This window comes from Hirundo rustica, chromosome 1 (assembly GCF_015227805.2).
Source record: "Hirundo rustica isolate bHirRus1 chromosome 1, bHirRus1.pri.v3, whole genome shotgun sequence".
In the NCBI taxonomy this organism is placed as follows: Eukaryota; Metazoa; Chordata; class Aves; order Passeriformes; family Hirundinidae; genus Hirundo; species Hirundo rustica.
Genome location: NC_053450.1, coordinates 128,899,844 through 128,922,775, shown reverse-complemented (window position 1 = coordinate 128,922,775; position 22,932 = coordinate 128,899,844). Strand labels below are relative to the sequence as shown.

Genomic DNA, 22,932 nt, shown 5'->3' with positions numbered 1-22,932 from the left:
TAATCCATACAGTGCAGCGCTTGTTTGGAGGCAACACAAGGATCTTGGAAATGGTGCTGCTCTGCATGTCACACACATACTCCAAGAATTTTATTGTGACTCAACATGATGGTGGCAAGGAGCCAACTGAATTTAGTCAGCTGTCAGCAGAATCACCACTGTAAATGCCACCCAATAAAATCCTTAGTGAGAAAGGTATTGCCTGGTCTTCCTGTTGTGCCAGTTTTGTATTTTTAGGAGATGATACGTTTCCTCACGAGAACACAAAGAAGAGGGTCTTTTTGCCTTTGCAAGGAGTCATAGGTGATAAAAATACAAAGCAGTAAAATGCAAACATAATTACTGCGGCAAGATATTTTTAAAGATCTTTACTTTTTTGGGCCTACTTGTCCCACGTTGACTCTCACACAGATGACCTTTCTTGTCTGCATCCCCACGGAACAGGTGGCCTCTCCATTCCAGCTGGCAGAGGAGTTGAAAGCAGAGACAGATGTGTCCTCTATGCACTGTCCCCATGGGCCAGTCTGCCAGTGATAGACAGTGCAAGAGTGCTCATTACAGCTGCGTGTTTCCTGCAGGGCACTACTGTTTGGGCACTGTATTCCTCCTGGAACAAGAGGGCAAAAGATCATTCACTGTAAAGAGATTTTTTTTGATTTTTTTTTTACTTAAAAACACACAGTACAAACTCACTTTGAAATTTTCTTAGTTATATATTATCAGTTTGATTACATGAAAGAAATGCCGTTCCTTTTTCCCCCTCTTCATATGCCCAATATCGACTTTGACAAATTTCAGTCAACAAGCCACATAGAATCAACTGTTCATGGACAGTACGTAAGTCTGTATCAAAAGGATAACAACATAATCATAACTTCTACAACACAATATTGTGCTTGGAGTAATCTACAGCCTTATCATTTAGGTGTTCTCTAGAAGAGACTGCAAGAGATCACATAAGGACATATGAAGGCTCTAGGCAGAAAAAACGGTTAATTATTCTAGTTATGCATGTGTAAAGACCACTGTTTACAGTTGATCTAATTCACAGATCAATTTAAAAGATTTTTGGAGCTCTTGTCCAGCTCCCACTGAATGCTTATCCATGTTGTGTAGACCAAAGAGGATGGCACAGCTGGCAATTTCAGGTCCAGATTAAGATAACAAAGCAGTATAAGGTTTAAATGTAATCAAGTGTCAATGATTGTGAAGAACAGCCCAGATGATGATATCTTTGTTGTGTTCAGTTTCAGATAGTATGTTCAGTTTATTATATTAAAGCACTTTAAAACTACTTTGGCCTCCCAGTCCTACCAGAGCTGATCACAGGTTATTCAATGTCCAGCCCGTGAGCAGACGTCACGTCTGCTAAATATCTGGTGCTACCAGGCATACAGAGTCCAGGTTTAAGATTCTGGCCTGCAAGGAACATGGGGATTCCTATCTCCAGCTGAGGGAAAGGCAGCAAAAAATCTAAGCAACATTTTAGCCTCTCCTAGAAGACAAGAAAAGTAAGAAAGACAATTGAAAGAGGACCTTTTTATTAACTATGCTGATGATCCATACAATTTTTGTTTAAAAACAAAAGTGTATGCTTACACCAAATGCAGGCTGTAGAGTATACTATACTTTATATCTCAGCACTGAACTTCAGGTTGACTGTCTGCTCTACAGATATACAAGAATGAATGGGTTTTAAGCACTCGTTGTTGAAATAAAACAAAAAAAGTAAATGTAATCAAAGAAACAATGGATGCTTCAAGTAATCCAACACAAGAAAGTCAAGTAACCAGTATAAAAATACTTTATACCCTAAGTTGTTCTGCATGGTCTAGACCTGCAGCCAACATGATTCTAATCATGTTTAATAGAATTTCATTCTAATGAAATCACAAGATAAAATCATAATTCTCTATTTATCTCTCTAGGAATATTTTTAATTTCTGGCTTTTTTTTCTAAAAATATTGATTTAACCAAGCAACAGCAAGCATCATATTAGTTGAGACGTCATGCCACAGACTAGTTAATCTTAAATTTTGAAAAGGGGGATTAGAAAAACCTACAAATATGTGAATCTAATTAAAGAATAACTTGGTTTTTTTTTTTTTTTTTTGGTTCAAAATAAATGCAATTCAGTCTATCAAAATTGCTTAAAATATATGTCAATGTGCAGAGCATAAAAACAAAATGCCATATGTATTTTCTTTAAAAAGGAAATTTTAAAAAATGGTAAAATAAAATTATGGTTATGCAATATGTTTGATAAAGTTACCCAATCATCATCCTTCAAGAAAAAAAATCAGCTAACAACAGCAGATAGAAATAGAAGCAAGTAAATTAGGAAAGTGAGTGCATTTTGAAGAGGAAAAAAATTGTAAAGTCACAAATTATTTGTCATGGAAGAGAAAACGGATCCATGTGAGGAGTCTAGACCCTCCATTAAAAGGGTTAAATAAGTTAAGAAATATAGGGAAAGTTAATAAATTACTTTCCCAGAACTGAACACCACAAGCACCAATTCCTAAGACATTTGAAAATGAAGTGACAACTTAGGTTCAGTTTCGACTGAATATGCAAGAATATATATATTCAGGGGAAAAAAAGAGATTGACATTGACTTGGAAACGAAAAACATTGGGGCATGAATGTCTGCAGCTCAGTGGGAATCCAGTTCTGTTCAGATTAAACCAGGAGTTAAAAAAACTGCAAAGACTAAACAAAATGTGGAAATAATACTACTAAAATAAAAATCAATGTGCCATCCTCTCCAGGAAAACAGCATTCTGCTGTGCTTCCTCAAATTTAACTAGGTATAGAAAATGCAGAAGGGGTTGGAAACCTGGCAGTTAGAAACGACCTTTACAACATCTCTGTAGAGGTAGCAACTCTATGAGGATATCCTCAGTAGAGGACAGGTTTGACAGGGACATAAAAGTTAATGAGTGTCACTGAAAAAAATAAAATAGACATTTGTATTCATCAGAATACAGGAAAATGGGACATACAATAATAAACACGTATTTTAATAATAAATTATCAGACGACAGTAAATAACTGCTTGGCGGTAGTAAAATTCATTGTTTCAAGGATAAGAAAAAACAGTTGGGGCTGAATTATTTAGTTTTGGGTTTGGATTTTTAAGCCAAGTAGACTTGAAAGTGAAAGACTGGTTTTGCAGAGGGATTTGCATATTGCTTATAAAATAGCTGACAAAATTGTCATACACTTAGATTGCTTCTCTGCCTGATTTGGAGCTGCTAATGGGGAAGACACCTTACTCTAGGATATTCAATGATTGGATTTTATAAATCTTTTTTTGTGACATTGACTTGATAGTTTCAAATTTCAAAACACGAAACATTTTTAAAGCATTTAGGATCATTTTAATTAATCATTTTGATATCACTTGTTTTTGTAAATGCATATCATTTTATAAATGCATTTCAGAACAGCTGGAATAATCTTAAAGTTTGAGTAAACTGAAATGTCTCTTGTATTCTAGTAAGTGAAATGGGTGTTACTAATTTCTTTGCTGTAGGCACTTCTCAAGGCATCTGAACTTTCTGAAGACTGACACAGTCAGAACCAAGATTGCTCCTGTTCTGCAAACATTGATGCTTCCTCCCCTTTTATATCAGGTTTATATTAGTTGGTTTATATCAGTTACACAAACCAAGCAGACCTCTTCAAAATACACAGCAGGTCAGGATGCAGAGTGGACTCATGGTAAATGCAAGGTCTGTCCTCAAGTCTTTTCCAGATAGAATATGAACCTTTCACTATAGTCAGCAGTCTGAGCTGATGGGCTCTTGAGCAAAAGAAGCACAGTAACATACCCTGCCCTGGCTCACCTTCCTCACACAGGTGTCAGGTCACTTAGCAATTCTTGCCTGAAAATTCAGGTTGCACAATTCCAAAACTAAGTGGGGTTTTTATTCCTGTTTCATGAAAAACCTCATGCTCTCCAAAACTTACTCTGCTGTGCATGAGCAATTTGCTGCTGAAACAATTACTCAATTCTGTGCTTTCAGATTTAATTACGAAGCACTGTTATGTCAAACCAGGAAAGTACAAAAATTAAAAACAAACTCGGTAAGTGTAGGAAGAGTAAATATATCAAAAAACGCTAGGCATAATTTCTTGTTTGCAACTATGAAGTCAAACTGTACTGGAGTTTAACAGGAATAAAATTTTAAAGCGTATCAACAATAATTTGTTAAGTATTGAGAAGAAACTCCTTTGATCCAGCTATTTCTTACATGTTCAATAAATCAGTCTTGCAGGTAGATGAGAAGTAAGAGCTGTTGGTCTGTCAAATAGAATATCTGATGAGACAGACAGCTGATATTCTATACTATCCAACTGTGATGTTCAGTACTCTGTGCTATACGGTGATACCAAATAGTCCTCCTGGCATTACACTTCGCTGATCTATGAGTATGTAATACCCATAGCGAAGCACTGCCCCACATATGCATCCCTGCCCTAAGAGAATAATAATAATAATAAAATCTCTTCCGTCTCACTTTAATAAATGAAACTTTTAAGTAATCTTATTTTTCTTATTTTCCTCTTTGCATTCAACTTCTGGTTTTTAATTTTTTTTTTTTTTTTAGGGGAGGTGGGATGTTAAATCTTTACTTTTCCAAAACTGGTTTTACTGGCAAGACTTAGGATGTGTCTACAACATCAGTATTATGCTGTATTGCACCAATTTGCCAGTGTCATTCTGTGGCAGTGCATAATCAATACGGAATAAATCAACGTATTTATTACTTACTGAAAACCTAAGATATATTTAGTACTTTTTAGTCTCAGGTCCAGTAGTAAAGTGAAACAGTCTTAGTGCCCACTACTAATTATATAAGATTTATTGTAAGCAGGGAATTTAAAAAAAGAAATATTAAATGGAATATAAACCAAAAGTAGAGACACCCTGCATTCAAGAGAAAGGCTGAGCTGTACATGACACCTTACTAGATTTATGCAGAACAACTATATGATATACCAGGTAACATCACTATGTCCTTTGCTGTCATTTTATGTTTTGAGACAGTGACTTTTCTGAGCTTCTTACTGTACCATGAAGATACATTTGACAGTGACACAAATGAGCTAACACTATAGGCAGTCTCAGAGACTGGCAAATTTATAAATCGCTTTGCCTTTCAAACCTTCAAGCTGAGAACAGTGATCTCAGAAAAAATATCAAAAATGGTTATTGTGACACTCATTTCCACGTGGAGTCATCTCACAAAGCACAGTAAGTCTTTTTCTTGTGGAGAGACTCCTTTTTCTCCAGTGAATTCAAGTAAATAAGCCCACCCCAGATGTGCATGACCACATGGTGCTTGAGGCTCTGCAGCGTGTGGTTTGACCACATGAAAAGGGTCTTGTTTGGAATGAGGAGATGATGAGGGGGTGTACAACTGAGGTCAGCTCCTGGCTCAAGCAGAAATCAGTGTGGTGCTGGAGGGGGAGTCGGTATCCCAGAGCTCATTTGAAAACTGTCACTGTTGCAATTTACATATGGCTTATATTTGTTGTAATTTATATATAGCTTATATTTCTCCTGTGAACGTATTGTTTTCACTGAGGAATTATTACAATACTACTGAATTAATCCTACTCTAAGTAAAAAAAAAAAAAAAAAAAAAAAGAAAAAAAGAAAAAAAAAAGATTGTCGTTGTTTCTTGGTGGCCAGTCATGTTAACTTGATAGTTTCTTCAAACCAATTCAGCAGCAGAGATAGCTGGGTAGTAAGAGGGCAAAAAATTTGTAGGTGTGAAATGACATAGCTCTATTACAGCCAGTTATATGCCAATATTAATAAGAAAAAGGGCAGAATATAGTATTTTTTATTTCAAAGAGGAGAGAAACTGAACAACCACAAGCAACACTTGATAAAAAGACATCTGAGAGCCAGATTAAAAAAAAACAAAACAAAAACAACAACAAAAAACCAAAAAACCAAACAAACATACAAACAAAAAAACCCAACCTATTTCACATGTATCTATAGATCCTGAAAAATTTCAGTGGGGTGTTCATGTTTGAGCACCCAAATGATCAAGAAATAAATGTACCAGATACTTTGAGGGAGTGCAGTATTTTTTGTGTGTGTATTGCCTGCAATGCTTTGATCTTTCTAGGCTTGTGGACTGACTAGCAGGAGGATATGTGTGATCAAGGATTCACACCTGGACTCCTTATGCCATCTTAGAATACAAATTTAGCCTTATTTATGGATTCGCAACAGTCTTGCATCTTTTTTCTTTAATTAATATCCAATCCTGATATATACTAGGAATAGTATATATTTTTGCACAATATATTTGTCCTATTGTGTTTTAAGTAAAACCTCATGGCAAAATGATACAGAAATTACTATGGAATAGCTTACTGAGCCAGGTCTGTCTCTCATACCAACCACTCAAGAAAAAATTCAGAAATCCCAAAGAAAACTTGCTTGACTGTTCACCTGAACAAAACTGATAGAAATTTTCAGAGTTCAGCTTTAATATGAAAATAGAATTATTGGTCTTAAATTTATGAGACTTGGATACATGATGCTTACAAAGCTTCCATCTACAGTTCTGTGCATTTTTTCTAAGTTCTGAATAGAACTGAGAAATTTATGTTTTCCAAAAAAATGTTCATGTGAAGCTTCCTTTTATATCAGTAGAATACAGATGTTCAAATACATTAATATATTCTGTGCTTCTAGAACAAGAAATGACCTCCCAGTACCCAGTAATTTATGTTTTGGGAACACAGTTGATCTCGGTCATGGAATTCTGGAGGAGAAAAGTCATTCAGTTATTTGTCACATAACAAATGATTAAGAGGCATAACAGGAGCATAACAGGAGGAGAAAGCTGACAATAACTCTAATTCAACTGAAGCATTTAAAAAAATTAAATTGATACATTTTTTTAATATAATACAAGAGAATGTGAAAAGTACCTTCCAGCTAGAGTTGTAAAAATACCCTAGGCCTTGGAAGGTTCTTTCATTTATTTATATACTTTCATTCTCCAGAGTTTGTACTGAGTGCAAAGAAGCACAGTATTGAAGAGATCTGATCAAGGTGTGAGTGCAGTCCAGGGTAAGCTTGGAAGACCCAGCAGCTTGTATCCTTAAAAAAAGTACAGAATAACCTCATCTGAAATAGCAGGAAAGAAACCAGGGTTTGAGCAAAGCTGAAGCACTCCGACACCCAGGTAAGGAGCTAGCTCTCTCAGCCTTACTTTAGGGATTTCTTTACTACAGCCTCTGTAGTTTGAGATCTGTCCTTCTTCGTGATCACTCTGTGCTGATTCTGATCACTGCACAACAAACCTTAAGAAAATTCACATACCTAAAATTCAGGTGATGCTGAGCAGCTTTGCTGCATCTGCAGCCTTGTAAATTAACCTATGTTGTATTAAGTATAAAGGCAGAATAAGGAGTACTTTGTAAGATTAAGCATAAGAAAGTGGAATAATTCTTTCCATAATTTAGGTTTTGACTTCCTTGGCATGCTTTTCAGGATATAAATTTCTGTCTCCAGTAAAATTAGAAAAGTATATAGAAAATCTATTGTCTTGACCTACATGGACAAACAGGAAATACATGAATATATGTTTATTTGAATTATATGGCTCTGTGTTTTCCCCAAAATGAGTCTGTTCGACACACTATAAAAAATGGGACACCACAAACCCAATTTTTTATAATTTTAGAAGTGTTTCTACTTTGTTACATAGATCCATCTAAGTAATTTATGATTTGAATCGCCCTCTAAAATAAAATATGGTTCTGATTGTCACATTTCTAGCAAAATTTCCTTTCAGATAAAAGGTTGAAAGTGCTCTGCTACATTTATTTTTTTTTACAATCACCCAAATTCTGTTAAATACACAGTACACTTTTAGCAATGTTAGGTGTGTCTGCAAACAGCAAAGTGTACAGCTGTTCTGTTTCATTGCATCCATACCTTCCAGCTTTCAGTTTAATTTGATCCTTAGATAAAGTAATAAGATGCTTAACAGTTTAAAATAATAACTAACACATGCATGTAATCCTTTTATATTGAGGCATTTAACTTTTCCCTCGGTAATACATGTGTGTAAACATATTCCAAGAACTCTTTGGTGGCTGTCTCCTGGCTCCTGGCATTGCATTTTAGCAGCTGGACCCTGACATACCTGACATGGCCATTTTTGAACCACGTTATAAACAGAATATGTTTCTTCTATAACCCTCCCACCCCTCCCAATATTTAAAACCAAACCAAAAAGAGCTGTAGGAGCCATGGAAAATCAAAGAATAGCAATGAACCTGTATCTAAAACTTATTTTGTCTTCTCCTTCCTATTCCAGCTATGTCTTCACTTTGCATATGCTACAGACACTGCACAAGGATCACTTGAATAAATGGAAATGGAATATTGGCAAGGCAACCCCCAAACTTTTGTCATGAATAACAATGTTACCAGTAACATAACTTACCACTTACAGAAAAGAAACTACAAAACCCTTTTGCTAACATTTGAACCATTAAAATTCTCATCTTTTCAGCATTCAGGATACTTATGGTTTTCCAAATTGGACATAAATTAGGGTTGCTAATCTGTATCAGATGAATTGTTTGTCTTGTTTGATTTTAATGAAAACAAGAAAATCATATATCTGAAATAGAAACAGTATGTTAAGCACGCTAATAAAAATATAATAACATTAACCTAAATGAGCAAAATAAACCCTCTTTAAAGCAGCTTCAGGTACCAGGAGTAAATGTAAGATAATCATTGAAACAATTATGCTATATTTAGAAACTGAACAAAGCTTCCTAATAATTTGTTTCTGTCAATCAAGAAATGACTTTGACATTACAAAGGCAGTTGAAGCTTCGCAATCCAAGAGGAGAGTGTGAGCCCTTACCTTCACCTGCGTACGCCAGGACGGAGCGGGCGCGCATCTGCTTCCCTTCTGTGGTTTTGCCGGAGCAGGTGTGTGAGCAGGAGGACCAGGCAGACCACGCGCTGAGCACACAGTCCTTTGGGCACGGCGCTTCGCACACCACTGGGATTGGGTAGATGGCATCTCTACACAGCTGCCTGTCAACCTCTTCTCCTGGGGAAAAAAAAAAGGCCAGCAGCAGTCTATCATGTGGTAAATTAACTTAAAATGAGCAATCTAGTCCAGATGGGCACACAAATAAATTAGATTCTGTTCTTCTGTATAAACAAGGTAAATAGATTTTTTGATTCCAGAAGAGCATACTTAAACCTAAGTTGATTCAATATTCCCAGGAAGTGTATGCCAGCCTGGGTGGCCTTTAGGCTTTTGTAATATGTACTTGATCTCACACAAAATCCAAATGTGAGTAATGGAGTATATAACACACCTATGGAAAACTGTGTACATGGAGATGCATGTATAGAATGACCCAGTTTTCACCCAGACTTATGGGAGAAGGGGAAAAACATCCTAATGTAGCCAGTTTTGTAATCCACAATTCATCCTTTGAGTTGCAGCTATCCATCAAAATATGAAAAGCTGCAGTAAATTACAGTCAGAGTGTTAGAAAGATCTTCATTTGTTAGCAAATCAGCAACATATCAGTCTTTGTGTTGTGGAAGTATAACAAGATCTATGCATTTGTGTTCTGTAAGTACACATTTCATTATAATAAAAAGATCCAGGCTGGTATGAATTGCTTAACGAAATATTAGCTAATATTTAAGAAGCAGGGTTGCTTTTGGTTTCAATCAAATAATCACGGAGCACTGTGTCTGAGATCTGTCTAAACAGCACCTTAATCACAACATGGATAATTTTGTGAGGTGATATGATTTCTTGATCAAATAGGTTAATATTTATTAAGGGGGGAATGAATGAATGACCACATATTCTGATATCAGTAAGTCTCATGATAAATCTTCATGTTGGAGCAAATGATGGAAAAAATGAAGGAGAGGGAGATTCGGGTCCAGCTTTTAGAATTATAGCCTTGCTATCAAAACATAATGCCTGTTATAAGGAACTGAAAATGTTGCATCTAAGAGTACACTGGACTTCCAAGGCCTTGATAACCACATACAATTCAGGCATGAAAGAGCCAGTTCAGTCGTAAACATATTTTTTTTTTCTTTTTTTCAAATATTCTAAAAATATTTCCACGCATCTCAATGCCTTTTTTGCTATATGTTCTTTGCTGTACTAGGGCATAAAACCTTCTGTTATGATTCATCCATTGAAATACTCTTAAATTTTACATGATCCTGACAGGACAAAACAGGAATTGTCTACATTATGCACTTTCTAAGATCCATCATGTCAACCGCTTTGTTTTAATAGCCAATGTCAACAAAATAACGTCTTATCAATATTTGCAAATGAACGTAAGTCTCCAACACAACAAAGTATTTGTTAGATTTATTGATTAAATATCCTGTAATTGAATCACAAAGGCATCAGTTACTGTTAGTAACTACCACATGGATTCTGAAAGCTAATTCAGTGAGAACTGAGGACACTATAAATGAAGCTAAAGATCTAAAAGCTCTGCTTTACCGAGTCTCAAATTAGGCTTTATTGCTCAATAGATGTATAGCAATAATTGATTCAAATACTAATCAAAATAGAAACAACATAAACTACATTTTTTGTCATTCAAAGTTCACAGTCTTAGAACATTTTATGTAAGAATCTCCTGAGCTGAGTTCCTGAAACCAGGTGTTTTAGTAATAAATCAGACCATGACTCCCAGAAGTGTTAAACAAATTCTTTGTGAAAGAGTTAAAGATGAAGGCCGTCCATTCAATATTAGATCCTTTTAAACAGTGCCAAATATTTTATTCATACAGAATATTTAGGCACAACAGAACTACAAACATCAGTCTTCCTTGGTTCTGAAAACCAGGAAAAATCCTGCAGCTCATGTTTTTAAAATAGCCTGAAGTAGTCATACCCATCAGAATTATAAAGACCTTTGAGATCAAGTAAGTCTCAACAGCTATATTTTCCCATATTAAAATACAAATTTGAGCGCTGCCAAATGCTTCATGGCGCTCCCATGCCAAGTTCTGCTTCCCTCACTGGACTCAGTCTTTGCATCAATTGCTCCCTCTGTTATATTGCAGGTCATCACACCCAGACACCAGTGCAGGAGGGATTCCTTTCTGCTTTATCAGAAGGGCATTTGTTTGGGTTCAAGGACAAGAGACAGAGGAGAGGACTGTAAACTTCTTTTTCAGAGAGAAAAAAAGTTAGAAAAGGGGTGAAACCTACTCTCAAACTGTTCCATTGCTAGATAAGACTCAATAAGGTAAACTGCTAGGACACATGCACATTTTGCAAGAAATGCTACTATTACAATAAAGTGTGTCACAGCATAAACAAATGGCACTATACTGAACTTATCACCTATTGGCTTTAAATTTAAAACTCAAGCTTAATTTGGTGTCACAATGAAGAGTATTTTTAACTTAGTTTCAGTCTGAGTTCATATCTCAAATGAAACCAAGCCTTCACTCTCTCTAAAAACAAAGGCCCTATTTTTTCTTTACTTTTACAGAGAAAATATTCTAGAGATATTTATCTTACATAATTGGCATTTTGTTTTTGTCAAGTGTCCAGTTCTAATCTGATGAATGCAATAGCATAGAAATGTAGTTGGAAGGAATGTCTTATAATGGGTACTTCTTATCTTCAGGGAAATATTTTATTTATACTAAATTGTTTCTGACATTTCACTAATGATTTTATGAACTTGACCTTTTTTGCCTTCCTCTTTAAAGTGTGTAACGTAGTCAACCACCAGGAATCATTCAACCATAAGCTGGGAACAATGCCAGTGTAAAGACTACTTAGAAAAAGTCCCATTTGAAAATGTTTGCCATTGAATGTTGAAGCAAGTCCAGAGGAGGGCCCTGAAGGTGAACAGAGGGTTGGAATATGTCTCCCATGAAGAATGACTGAGAAAATTGGAGAAGAGAATCCAATCCAAGATACATTATAGCAGCCTTCTAGTACCTACGAAAGGCTGACAAGATGAAAAGGGGCTTTTTTAAAAAGCCTGTAATGATAGGACAAGGGGGAAAGGCTTTAGACTAAAAGAGAGAAGAATAAAGAAGACATTCTTTACAGTGAAGGAGGAGAGGCACTGAAACAGTTGTCCATAGGCATGGTGGATGCCCCATCCCTGGAAGTGTTCAAGACCAGGTTAGAGAGAGCTGTGAGCAACTTGTTTTAGTGGAAGGGACCTTAAAGATCATCTAGTTTCCACCTCTCTGCTGTGGGCAGAGAGGTGGGAACTAGATGATCTTTAAGGTTCCTTCCAACCCTAACCATTCAATGATTCTATGATTTTATTTGAGCATTATGGGTATAAATAAATTTATGTTGCACAAGTACTGAAGACAGAACTCCAAAAAACATTCCTGAAAGGCCTCTGCCCTGGGTTACTCATACTCTAAAAAACAGAATGACAAAAAATAAAAAGCAGAGAGATGAAAACATAATATGACATTTTAGTCAAGAGAGCTCTTCACCACTTATCAGTTGACTGGTTCATTACAATCTGGAATCTAGCAATATTCCATATTTGCAATCAACGCCTATGTTGTTGAATTATATTTCTCTCTTAGGCAAGAGACACACATTTTGGACCAAAATCACTAAATTTTTCTTAAGGAAATGATAGCATGTGAAAATGGCAGGAGGCAAAAAAAGTTTTGTTTTTCAAGAATTTAAAATATCAAAAAATTGTTTAAACTTTTCCTGGGATTTTTTTTTTACAGATTTACATCAGTGAGGAGTGCTGAGGGGATAGCATTTTGAATCCACATCACTTCCTCAAATAATTATGTTGGATCCAGCTAGACAATCAGAAAAGCAAGTCACAACATTTAAACCTCCTTTTGGCCAACTTCTTGGCTCGAAGACTTCCTGGTATGTGTGCACACACGAGAGCCACTATTGAACTATGCAACTATTTTATTGTTTTAAAACAAACAATCAAAAACAACCAAAAACCATGAAGCCAACCAAGCAAAACAACTCAACCTAGGGCAGAAAATTTGCCAGAATGGGCAAATTTTTACAGATACAAGAGATAGGTTGTGAATAGCAATCAAGAGGAACTGATTAATAAATATCAGTATTCATATCACCATTCTTGTTTTATTACATTCACAAAGCAGGTATTGTATGTGTGAAAATTTAGTCTAGATGCTAAAGGTTAGACTAGACCACATTCTGTGGTTAATGTACTTAAATCACGTCAGTCCTTTGTGGTTTTGTCTACTCATCTGTAAAATGTGTCTGATATTTAAGTTTCTTGTAAAATGCTTTAAGAAAGTTCCAATGGGAAGCATTCCCAGGGCTGGAATCACTAGAGAGACAGGGTAAAGAAACTCTCTTTCTTATTGTGCATCTTTTAACGTGGTGCATGCTTCAGTGCACAGTAAAAAATTGCTGTCAAATTCTGACCTGTAGTAAATGGGAAGGCAAGTGCTTAACAGAAAGCAAAATGTTTTTTAAGCCTTAAAATGAACAGTAAAATCACTGCAAGGTCCAATGACGCATAGAGAACAACTTGAAAAAAATCAGCATAAAGTAAAATTGCTGCTGGAGCCCTATGTAATAAGTCAATGGTCTCAGTTCTAAATGAGGAAACCAGCTATTGTTTCTGAAAGACTCATCTACAAACTGATATATACTAAGTAAATTTTGACAATAAAACAAACAAAAAAATGGAAGTAAATCAAGAGAGTGCTTTGAACATTAATATCTAACATTTTTAACATGCCTGTGTAATCAGTAAAGGACAGGAATATCACACAGTGGTAAAACAAGTTTTACAGTCGTATTTTAAAGTTGATAGAAGTAAGGACACAACTGAGCCCAGATGCCAAAACTGAAGACTTCACATTATTTATTGCTAGTTACAATATGTTCAAATTCACTATTATATCTTCAACTTGAAATAAAAAAGTCTCTTGTATCAGTATCTTGTACATGATGTGTCATCCATTGGAAAACTGCTGGGCAGCTGAAATATTTGGAAAAGCACTCCAGAGCTCAACTTTTAACATGCTTGTGGGTGAAGAAGGCTTTGTCATTATTTAACTGCCTTCAATAATGCCTCTAAGCAAAGAGGCTGCAGGAATAAAATGCAGTACTACCCCAAATGATAGCAAAACCTGTGAGCAGTGCTAGTTCCTACTGACTGTTTCCCTCCTTTCCTGTATAGAAAAATAATTGAGAAAGTATTGAACTGCCCCTAGTATGATTTATAATGGCTGAAATGGCTGAGAATGTTCTTTATCTTGAGCTCCTGCGCAGTTTCCCATATGCATTCCTTTCACATGAGGAGGACCTATAGAGTCTTTACACTGACTCCTTTGTCAATCTCAAAATGTGCCAGACTGGCTGAGGAGCCAAAAATCCTGTGTGGACTCTGCCCATCAAGAACAAAATATGCTTATCTGTATTCAAAACTTACTAAAACCAGATCTGTGCTATGTGCTTTGTCCTGTTTTCACTTGGAAGTAACTTTAACCACAGTCACAGTTAGTAAACCATAAACCCTTCTCCTCTATAAAAGTCATCAGTCCATAATCTACCTGCCTCAAAGTTACAGGAATGTCATGACTACCCTGAAAGAGTGTAGAAGAAGTGCTAATGAGTTTAACTGTCATTATACTAAAAAAAAATTAAAAAAAAAAAATCAAGAAAATCACTAAGTAAGAAAATGTACAAATTTATCCAAATGTGAAATTCCATACTAGATTTTCTTTAGTAATAACCTGATCAACACATTGCATGATTAGTCTAATACAAAATGGAAATTCTTAACATTACAGAAAAGCTATCAAACTTATCAAAGCCTCATACATCTTCACATGCTAGGACACCTTATATCTGCAAATGAGCAGACAGTAATCAATCATCAGGATAAACTGAAATTATTGTTTTAATTTCTAATACTTTGGCATTTCTTTCAAATCATTAATTGATTACCAAACTTCACCACAACAGGAAAAATCATGCCTGCCTAGCATCAACAGTGACAGCAAATTATGGAAAAGGGCCCAGGACTGATTTTTTTTTTTTTTTTTTTTTTGGCAATTCTGTTTTGTTCTTTGTTTTTTCTTGTACAAGGAGGAATTCTCTGGAGAACACTGTCCTCCTTAGAGCATGTGTTTCTAATTAAATTATATACACAACTTCAAAAAGCTGACCCAGATTTTTCAGTAGGGAGAATTTGGAAGTTAATCTCTGAAAACCTAATCAAATAAGCTACAGAAAGAAGAAATGATAATATTTACATGAAATTCATCATTTACAGTCTTGTTTAACTCAACAATCTTAAGAGTATTTGGAAGAAAAAAGAAAGCAGCATGTGTAGCAGCATCTGACTGACCAAAAAATTTTTGCCTTTGACTTAGTTCAATACTAGCAAATGACATATTTTGATATACAATAGGAAACTTTAAACATTTTATTGATACCACTATCCTTCATATCATGTTGATGATATTTATTCCTATCTGGTCCAAAAATATTAATGTTAGTAAAATGACATTGTCTTTCAAAACAGTAGCAACAGTGAATTACCTTAGTAATTATTCTCCATTACAGTTCCTGAATCAGCTGTCAAAAAATATTGATAAATTTTCAACATTTGGAACATTTTTAACCTCTCTAATTATCAAACATAAAGTTGCATTAACTACAATTCATGTCCTATTTCACTGACTCCAAAGTTTTTCAACAAAGAAAATATGAAAAGACTGTGTATCTTCCCTCTGTATTATTCTTACCAAGCAAAGCCTCTACATTCATTTCTAATGCTTAGGTACCTAGATGGCAGCTCCAAGTGTTAAATCAGTTGCTAATTCCCTAATCACATGCCTTTCTCTCAATCACTTTGTTAAGTAGCATTTGCATTTAATTAAGTACATCTTAATTAGTTGATGGTTAATATTCTTGAAGTCATTTTCTTCTAAGAAGCCTAAGTAGAAACGGCGCTGATTTCAATGAAGACAAATACACTGGTTACTCACATCTGTTCATTATGCAAAAATGACAGAAAGTTGGTCTAATAGTTTAATGATATATAAACATTGCAGAATTGTAAACTGCTTGATTTGGTGTTCTGCATGTGCAAATTTACTGTGGTTTCGGTTTCAGTGTAGTATCATGCAGTCTATTCCTTATTGAAAGAAAAATGGTAAACGTGATACTTTGGCCACTTATGCAAAAAACCCATTGTGAATCTCATAAACATGTGTGTGTGTGTGTGTGTGTGTATATATATATATATATATATATATATATTTTTTTTTTTTTTTTTTTTTACAAGAAACTTGAGAGCACAGGTACCATCATCTTATTTTCATCTTTACCCTTCCTGCACAGACAGACCAGTGACATACAGAAAAGGCCACAGACTGCTGTCCTTCCCCTATGCAAATACTGGAAGATATATATTTATATACCACTAAATTTTAAAATGTGATTTTGACTTTTTTAAAGCAAGCATTTGCAATGACAAATGGCTAGTAATGACAGGAAGTAATATCATACAAAAGGAAAATAGCTGGAGCTTAGAAACCATATCCAATGTTTTTCCAATCAAAGACAACAGCATGCTAACACACTTAAGAAAAAAATCATGATCTTTTTATTGTTTTCTCTTCCTTAATGAGATGAAACAACACATTTTACAAGCAATAACTTCTTGTTAATGGCTATATGCAAATTTCTTCTATATTCACCTTATGGGAAAAATAATTCTGATGAGTAGGATGACACTGGCTTCAAGAACTCCCACATTCATGCAGATAATTTCAGAAATAGTACCTGACCACTTCAGCTCCTTCGCTGTAACCAAACCAGGAAATGAGCTTGGTTACAGCACAGGGTAGAGTGTGTTTGCTAACATTTCCCACAACACAGTACATTACCAACTGTGTAGAAAAAAGGCAGAAGCAGGTAACACTGCGAGTAGCTTATAGGAAAAGTGAAAGATGTGAAAACCATTCTGCTCCAGAGGTAAGACAGTTCTGGTTACAAGGTTTCTTCTCTATCCTTAAATTCATACAAATTTTCAATCACACAAATTTCAAGAAAAGTGAGTCACTGATAAAAAACCCAGGTCAGTATTCCTTAATACATCAGGTAAATAATACAAATTATTTATCCTATAATATATATATTATACTAATGAACTAATACGTCAATACATCATGCACCATATACAAAACAATTATAGGAGTAACCAAAACCAAAATAACACTCCATACCTTGAAATTAAGGTAAAAATAAATGGAAAACTATGACACAAAAATCAAGAACATATTTTAAAGATGGATACTCCCTTTCAGATGGAAAACATCTTTGCATATTCTTTGGCAGTAACTCAAAAAAACCTAAATGAACTAACACCTTCAGATACATTATTAATGCTTCCAGTAATCCCATTGTCACGTCTGGTAATAACAGAACATATGTACTTCCATTTATATTAAAGTCATCTATCAGGATTACAGTGATATAGACAGCCTAAATTTGCCAGGCACAAATAAAAACAGGGGAAGAAATACTATTTCTTTACCCAAATAATATACTTTTATTTAAAATGCAGTGACATTTGGCCAGATTAAACAACATGAAAAAATAATATCACACAGCTATGCTAAAATAGAAATATACAGAAAACTGAGGGAAAAAAACAAAACAAAACAAAAATAAACTAAACTAAAAAAAAAAAAAAAAAAAAAAAAAAAGTGGGTGGTTTTTTTTTTTTCCCATGCAACTGAAAGCTTCTTATTTGGGCTTGACTTCTTTATTCAATGAGATCAAGAAAAGTGAAAAACAACTGGTCTCTTTTTGCCATCTCAAAATTTGATGTAAACACTTTGAAACTCTACCTCTTATTCCTTCATTCCCATTCTAAATTTTCACTATATTTTGCTAGATTTATTCAGGTTGAAAACTTGAGTTCATTCAGAAAGTACTGAAAAAGATTTTTTCCAATTCTCCCTGTATTTCTAAATGGTGGGGGTTATGGCAGCCACAGTATCAGTTCCCCCAAGCTTACAGCAATCTCTTTGCTACCAGTGAGGGTCTCAGTTAAAAAAAAAAAAAAAAAAAAGATACACAAATGGGGCAAGTTCCTTCACTATACACACAAAGGCACACTGAGGGTGTCTTGTAGCACTAACTGTGTCTTGAAAAGTTACACAGCCTTTTTATCTCTGATACAACCCTGTAAGTTACTGAGTGCATATTTTGTATTATGCATCAAAGACTAAGGGAAAATTCTTCTAACAAATGATACTTCTTTGATTTCTCACTACTTCTGATAGAACTGAATATTCGACGGCATGAAATAGGCTGTATATGAACTATTAAAGTCAGTATCTGTGAAAAAACCTGACCTAAACAAGGATACTGAAGAATTAATCCAAATTAATTAACTTGGCACTTTGAAGCAGATTAGTTAAACTGTATTAACATTTTTTGTGGCTATCCTTATTCATAATGAAAGAGAAAATTCTTGACAAATATAATTAAGACCACTTTAACTTTGAATAAGAGGATTCACAGACACATTTAATATAGTTTAATTACTTTTGCAGTTAACTTGGAACAACTTCGGAAAGTGTCTTCATGCATATAAGCAAAGTAAACAAAAACTGAAACATGATATGCCTTTAGCTGAAAATCTCCTATTCTTTTAACTTGATGCTATAGTGGGCTTGTACCACAGGGATAGGGGTTCAATAATTCTAATAAAGACTCCAGCAGAGTACCCAAACACTGCCTAACAACAGGAGTAAAATTTTCCTACTGCTTGTCAGGTAGTTGGAGCATTTTCATGGTTCATTTGCTAATGCAGTCTTACTGAGAATGATAAGGAACAGAGAATACAAGTGTATTGATCATAACCAAGCAGAGTTGCCTTCCAGTGTCAAATAAGCCAATCAAATGTCATCTTGATATGAAAGAAAAAATAAGTTTGATGACAGGCTATGGTCCCATTGAGAATAAAATCAATATTAGTCATGGGACCAAGTGGGATCAATATGTCAAACCAATAGGCCATTTTAGCAGGACGGGGAAAGGAGGGGGAAAGTGCTGACAGAGCTATAAGGAAAAAAGAGGACAGTATGAACCTTGAGGATGAGATCACTTGAAAATTCACACTGTATTTCTGGAAACAATTTTTGTCAAAAACAAAAAGTCACCCTAAAAAAAGATATAGCTGGTTCCAAGATCGACAGAGCATTCTGATAAACTTTTCCCAATCAAGCTGCAATTCATATAGTGATAAATTTATGTACAAGTCAGAATTCCAGAAAAAAGAATTCAAAATATTTCCTCTGTTTGTTTTTAAAATGTTACAGAAGCTCTACTGTGTTTAAAAGTGAAGAAAAATCTTTTCACAGACTTTAGAAATAGTGATGGTGTTATTTGAATATTTGTAACAGTAGGATTTAAAATACATGGATTTAAAAATGCAACATATATTTATTGCAGTGTCTTTTTTGATTATTTAAAAAACAATATTTTATTAATCACTGAAAATTATTGTACTATTTTTTTCACTGCTGAGTATTCTCAGCAAATTTTTAACTTCATCATATATGGACACATGGATTGTTGTAGCCTTTTAAAAAGTTTCCCAGGTATTTTATTATAAGTGCCATTTTACACATTTCCTCCTCTCATCCAATAAAGTCAAAATAACCTGGAGAACAAGTACAGGAAGGGCAGTGGAATGTCAATGACTTCAAACCAGTTTGATTAGAGAAGACATTTCTGATGTGCTATCTGAACTAGATTAACATTCAGGGATATGAGTTAGGAATAGAAGCGTAAAGAGGAAATAATAGGCAAGAAAAAGGGTAGCATATAAACAATGTGAGTGTTCCACTAATGTCAGTAGAATGACAGTGCTCGCCACAGTCTTTTCAACAATTCCCTACACTGAGGTACTAATCTGCATATTTTCAGCAGCTACCTTAAATGGCCTGGTTTTTCCAGAAACAAGGCTTTTACAAACTTCAGGCTTCCCATTTACAGCATATATTTATATATTTAAGCTAAAAATCTCCAAAAAGTTGCATCATAAATGGATTAATATACACTTCAGCAGTGCAGTATTTTCCTAGAATTTGGCCACAAACATAGCAATGTTATTCTTCTCTGTTATGCAAAAGCTTACCTCACAGATGAAGAGAATGATTAATGGTCTTCTCCTGACAGAATATTAAGTGAATTTTTCAGTTGGTCAATTATCCATTATTTCATTATTATACTGTGAATTTGCAGCAAGTTTACAACTGTGCATTCACATACACTGGCACACCTCTTGCCACACAGACACATGTAACTCAAAAGCGGGTTTAAGAGAGTAAGAAAAAATATTTTATATGTCAAAAGGTGATTGCAAACATTTTCTTTGCATTATTCATCCAGCTGCAGCTAGTAAAGAGTTGTCACTCTCTATGCAATCTGACAGCTCAATTAAATCACAGTTAAAACATAGGACCCAAGAGGTGTAAGAGAGATCACTGCCACTGTCATGTTTACACATTTCTGAGAAATGGTTTTTAAATTAATTTCATGGATGCTTTTGTCTGTGTCCTACTACAGGCAGATAAAATGCAGTCTTTGGAGAACATCTTTTTATCCATCTTGCAATGCATATCTTCTCATCATTACGAGTGGAAGGCATAGTATGCCTTTAGGGAGCTCAGACTGTGAATTAATCTTCTCTCTCGGAAACATTTTCATTGCTGATTCCTCCTCAGAAGACTAAAACTAACCCATCCTTTTGACTTTCTTTCTCTTAGCCTCTAAGTGTATGGATTCAAAGAAGGAGCTGTCAGGAAAGCAACTAGAGGTAAATACTACTATATCTTATAAACTTATGCTGTGGAAGGAAATAGAATAGCTTTGTCACAACTAAACCAAAAATCCCAGGAACACCTCTGCAAGCATAGGGACATTACAACTCTTCTACTCTGTTAATAAGTTATGCAAGCTAATGTCCTAAAGTCACAGAAATCTGAGAGATTTCACTATAGATTGACACCTACTCACAGAAATCCACTGTAACCTGAAACCAGGGCTCCCTTTCAAAACTGGTTTTCTAGAAGACTCCCACAATATATCAGATGCTTCTAGTTAATGTAATCTTTCTTTTTCCCCTCTTTAAATAAAAACCCTCAATTCTGAGATATCCAGAACAAGAGAATCCATGTAGTTTTTGCTTAATATCCTTTCTCTGGAAAACCCTCATGCAGCAATTTGCTATTCATAAAATAGTATCAGTACCAATAAAGGATGTCTAAATAAAATTAGACACAAACATCTAATAATTCCTAGAGCAGGATTTACATACTTAATCCACAAGTTACCCCCCAAACTATACCAAGAAACTAAACAGAAAATCCCAAAATGAAAGCTGCCTTTGTAGAATGCAGGTTTTTAAACTGTATAATAACATGCTTATTTTTCCACTGGGTCCCTTCCTCCTCCAGTTCACAGATTGGAAACTCCTTAATGGGGAGCTATTTGGTATTTTTTAGTTTTATTCTCTTTGTTCAAGTCATGATCCTATGTTTTATTTACCACATACTAATTAAAAGCATTATTAAAAGAGAATTGGCATTTTTCCTAAGATCTTTCTGTCATGACTATCAGACGCTTACTAGCACAGTTATTTTCAGATCGCTGAAGATGTGGTGGGTCAGCATTATTTGTATTTTGCTGATGCTGAACAAAAGCAGAGCAAAATTAAACCCTGAAGTATAGGGCAACTAAGGTTAGTTGTTTCACAGACATTGTATTCATTACTACAAAATGCCCACTTAATCACCAAAGGAGATATATCTGTCTCACAAATAAGTGGCAGATTCTGTGGAGAAAAGGTCATGTTGGCACAATTAAATAATTAAATTCTTTCTCCTGATGTATTCATATAGGAATTGGACAAACTTAATTTCTTAATGTTTGAAGGCTTGCCTTTGAAAACTAAAATACGAAATGTTGATGTCATATTTCTTTCCAGTTTTCTAGTTTAAAACACAAGTCAAATGATAAATAGTATTTCTGCCACAGGTGTTGCATTGATGCTGGAAACTGCTGCTCTGTCTGGTGATCCCATGAGACAAAAGCAGAAGCAGACTAAATTTCATTGCATTCAAGCCCTAGAAGTTATGAATTTTCTTTTCTTCTCCATTCTCTGGCTTTTTATCCAGCCTTATTTCTCCAGACACTAATCCTAGTTGGTTACCTCACTGTCCTTTCTGCCCACTGCCAAATTCTTTCCAGCTGCTTGTCAAAACCTCCCATGGGTTGACCCTTAGCAGATTAAATCCCTCACCAAACTCATTCCTAATGCTTGTCATTTTATAACTTTGAGTTCTTTACTTGGTCTCAGGAAATTGCCCTGGAGGCAACCAAGGTCAAATCCTACCTTTCCCTAGCTTTCAACCTAATTGTTTGGCCAGAACAAGTTTCCTCCTCTTGTCTTGCTTTTTTCACCAAGTCCCAGGTATAAATCTCTATTTCCCTCTGCTGGGGTTGTGGCTAACTACCTGCACTCCAAAATCTGAAAGAGATAACTGGGAGCACTGGAGAGGCTGATATCAACTGTTTACCTTGATTTTGAGCAATCATTGTGTCTGAGCATGTTTTAGTTTGAAGTTTCCTTAATTTCCATTCAGTGAAGATGCTGCTTGCATTGTGCACAGGAGTTGTAAGAACTGCAAAATGACACCTATATTTTAAGGCTTTAATTGGCCACTGGAACAGTTGTCTTGTGAAAACAAGTATTTTTTGGCAGATAAGAGTGATTTTTCATTAATCAGTACTCAGCACAAATTATGATCTGTGAGAAAGGTCAGAAAATGAGCTGCTCTA

At 35.1% G+C, this 22,932-nt stretch overlaps 1 protein-coding gene across 1 annotated transcript in view; it reads right to left on the bottom strand.

Moving 5' to 3' along the window:
• THSD7A (thrombospondin type 1 domain containing 7A) overlaps nucleotides 1–22,932 on the bottom strand; it is a 275,932-nt gene that overhangs the window by 60,643 nt on the left and 192,357 nt on the right. Inside the window, exons 9-10 of the mRNA XM_058421741.1 lie at nucleotides 8,926–9,117; nucleotides 373–607 (exon numbers count right to left, since the gene is read on the bottom strand). Of these exons, the coding sequence (XP_058277724.1) occupies nucleotides 373–607; nucleotides 8,926–9,117 (427 nt within the window). The remainder of the gene's footprint in view (nucleotides 1–372; nucleotides 608–8,925; nucleotides 9,118–22,932) is intronic.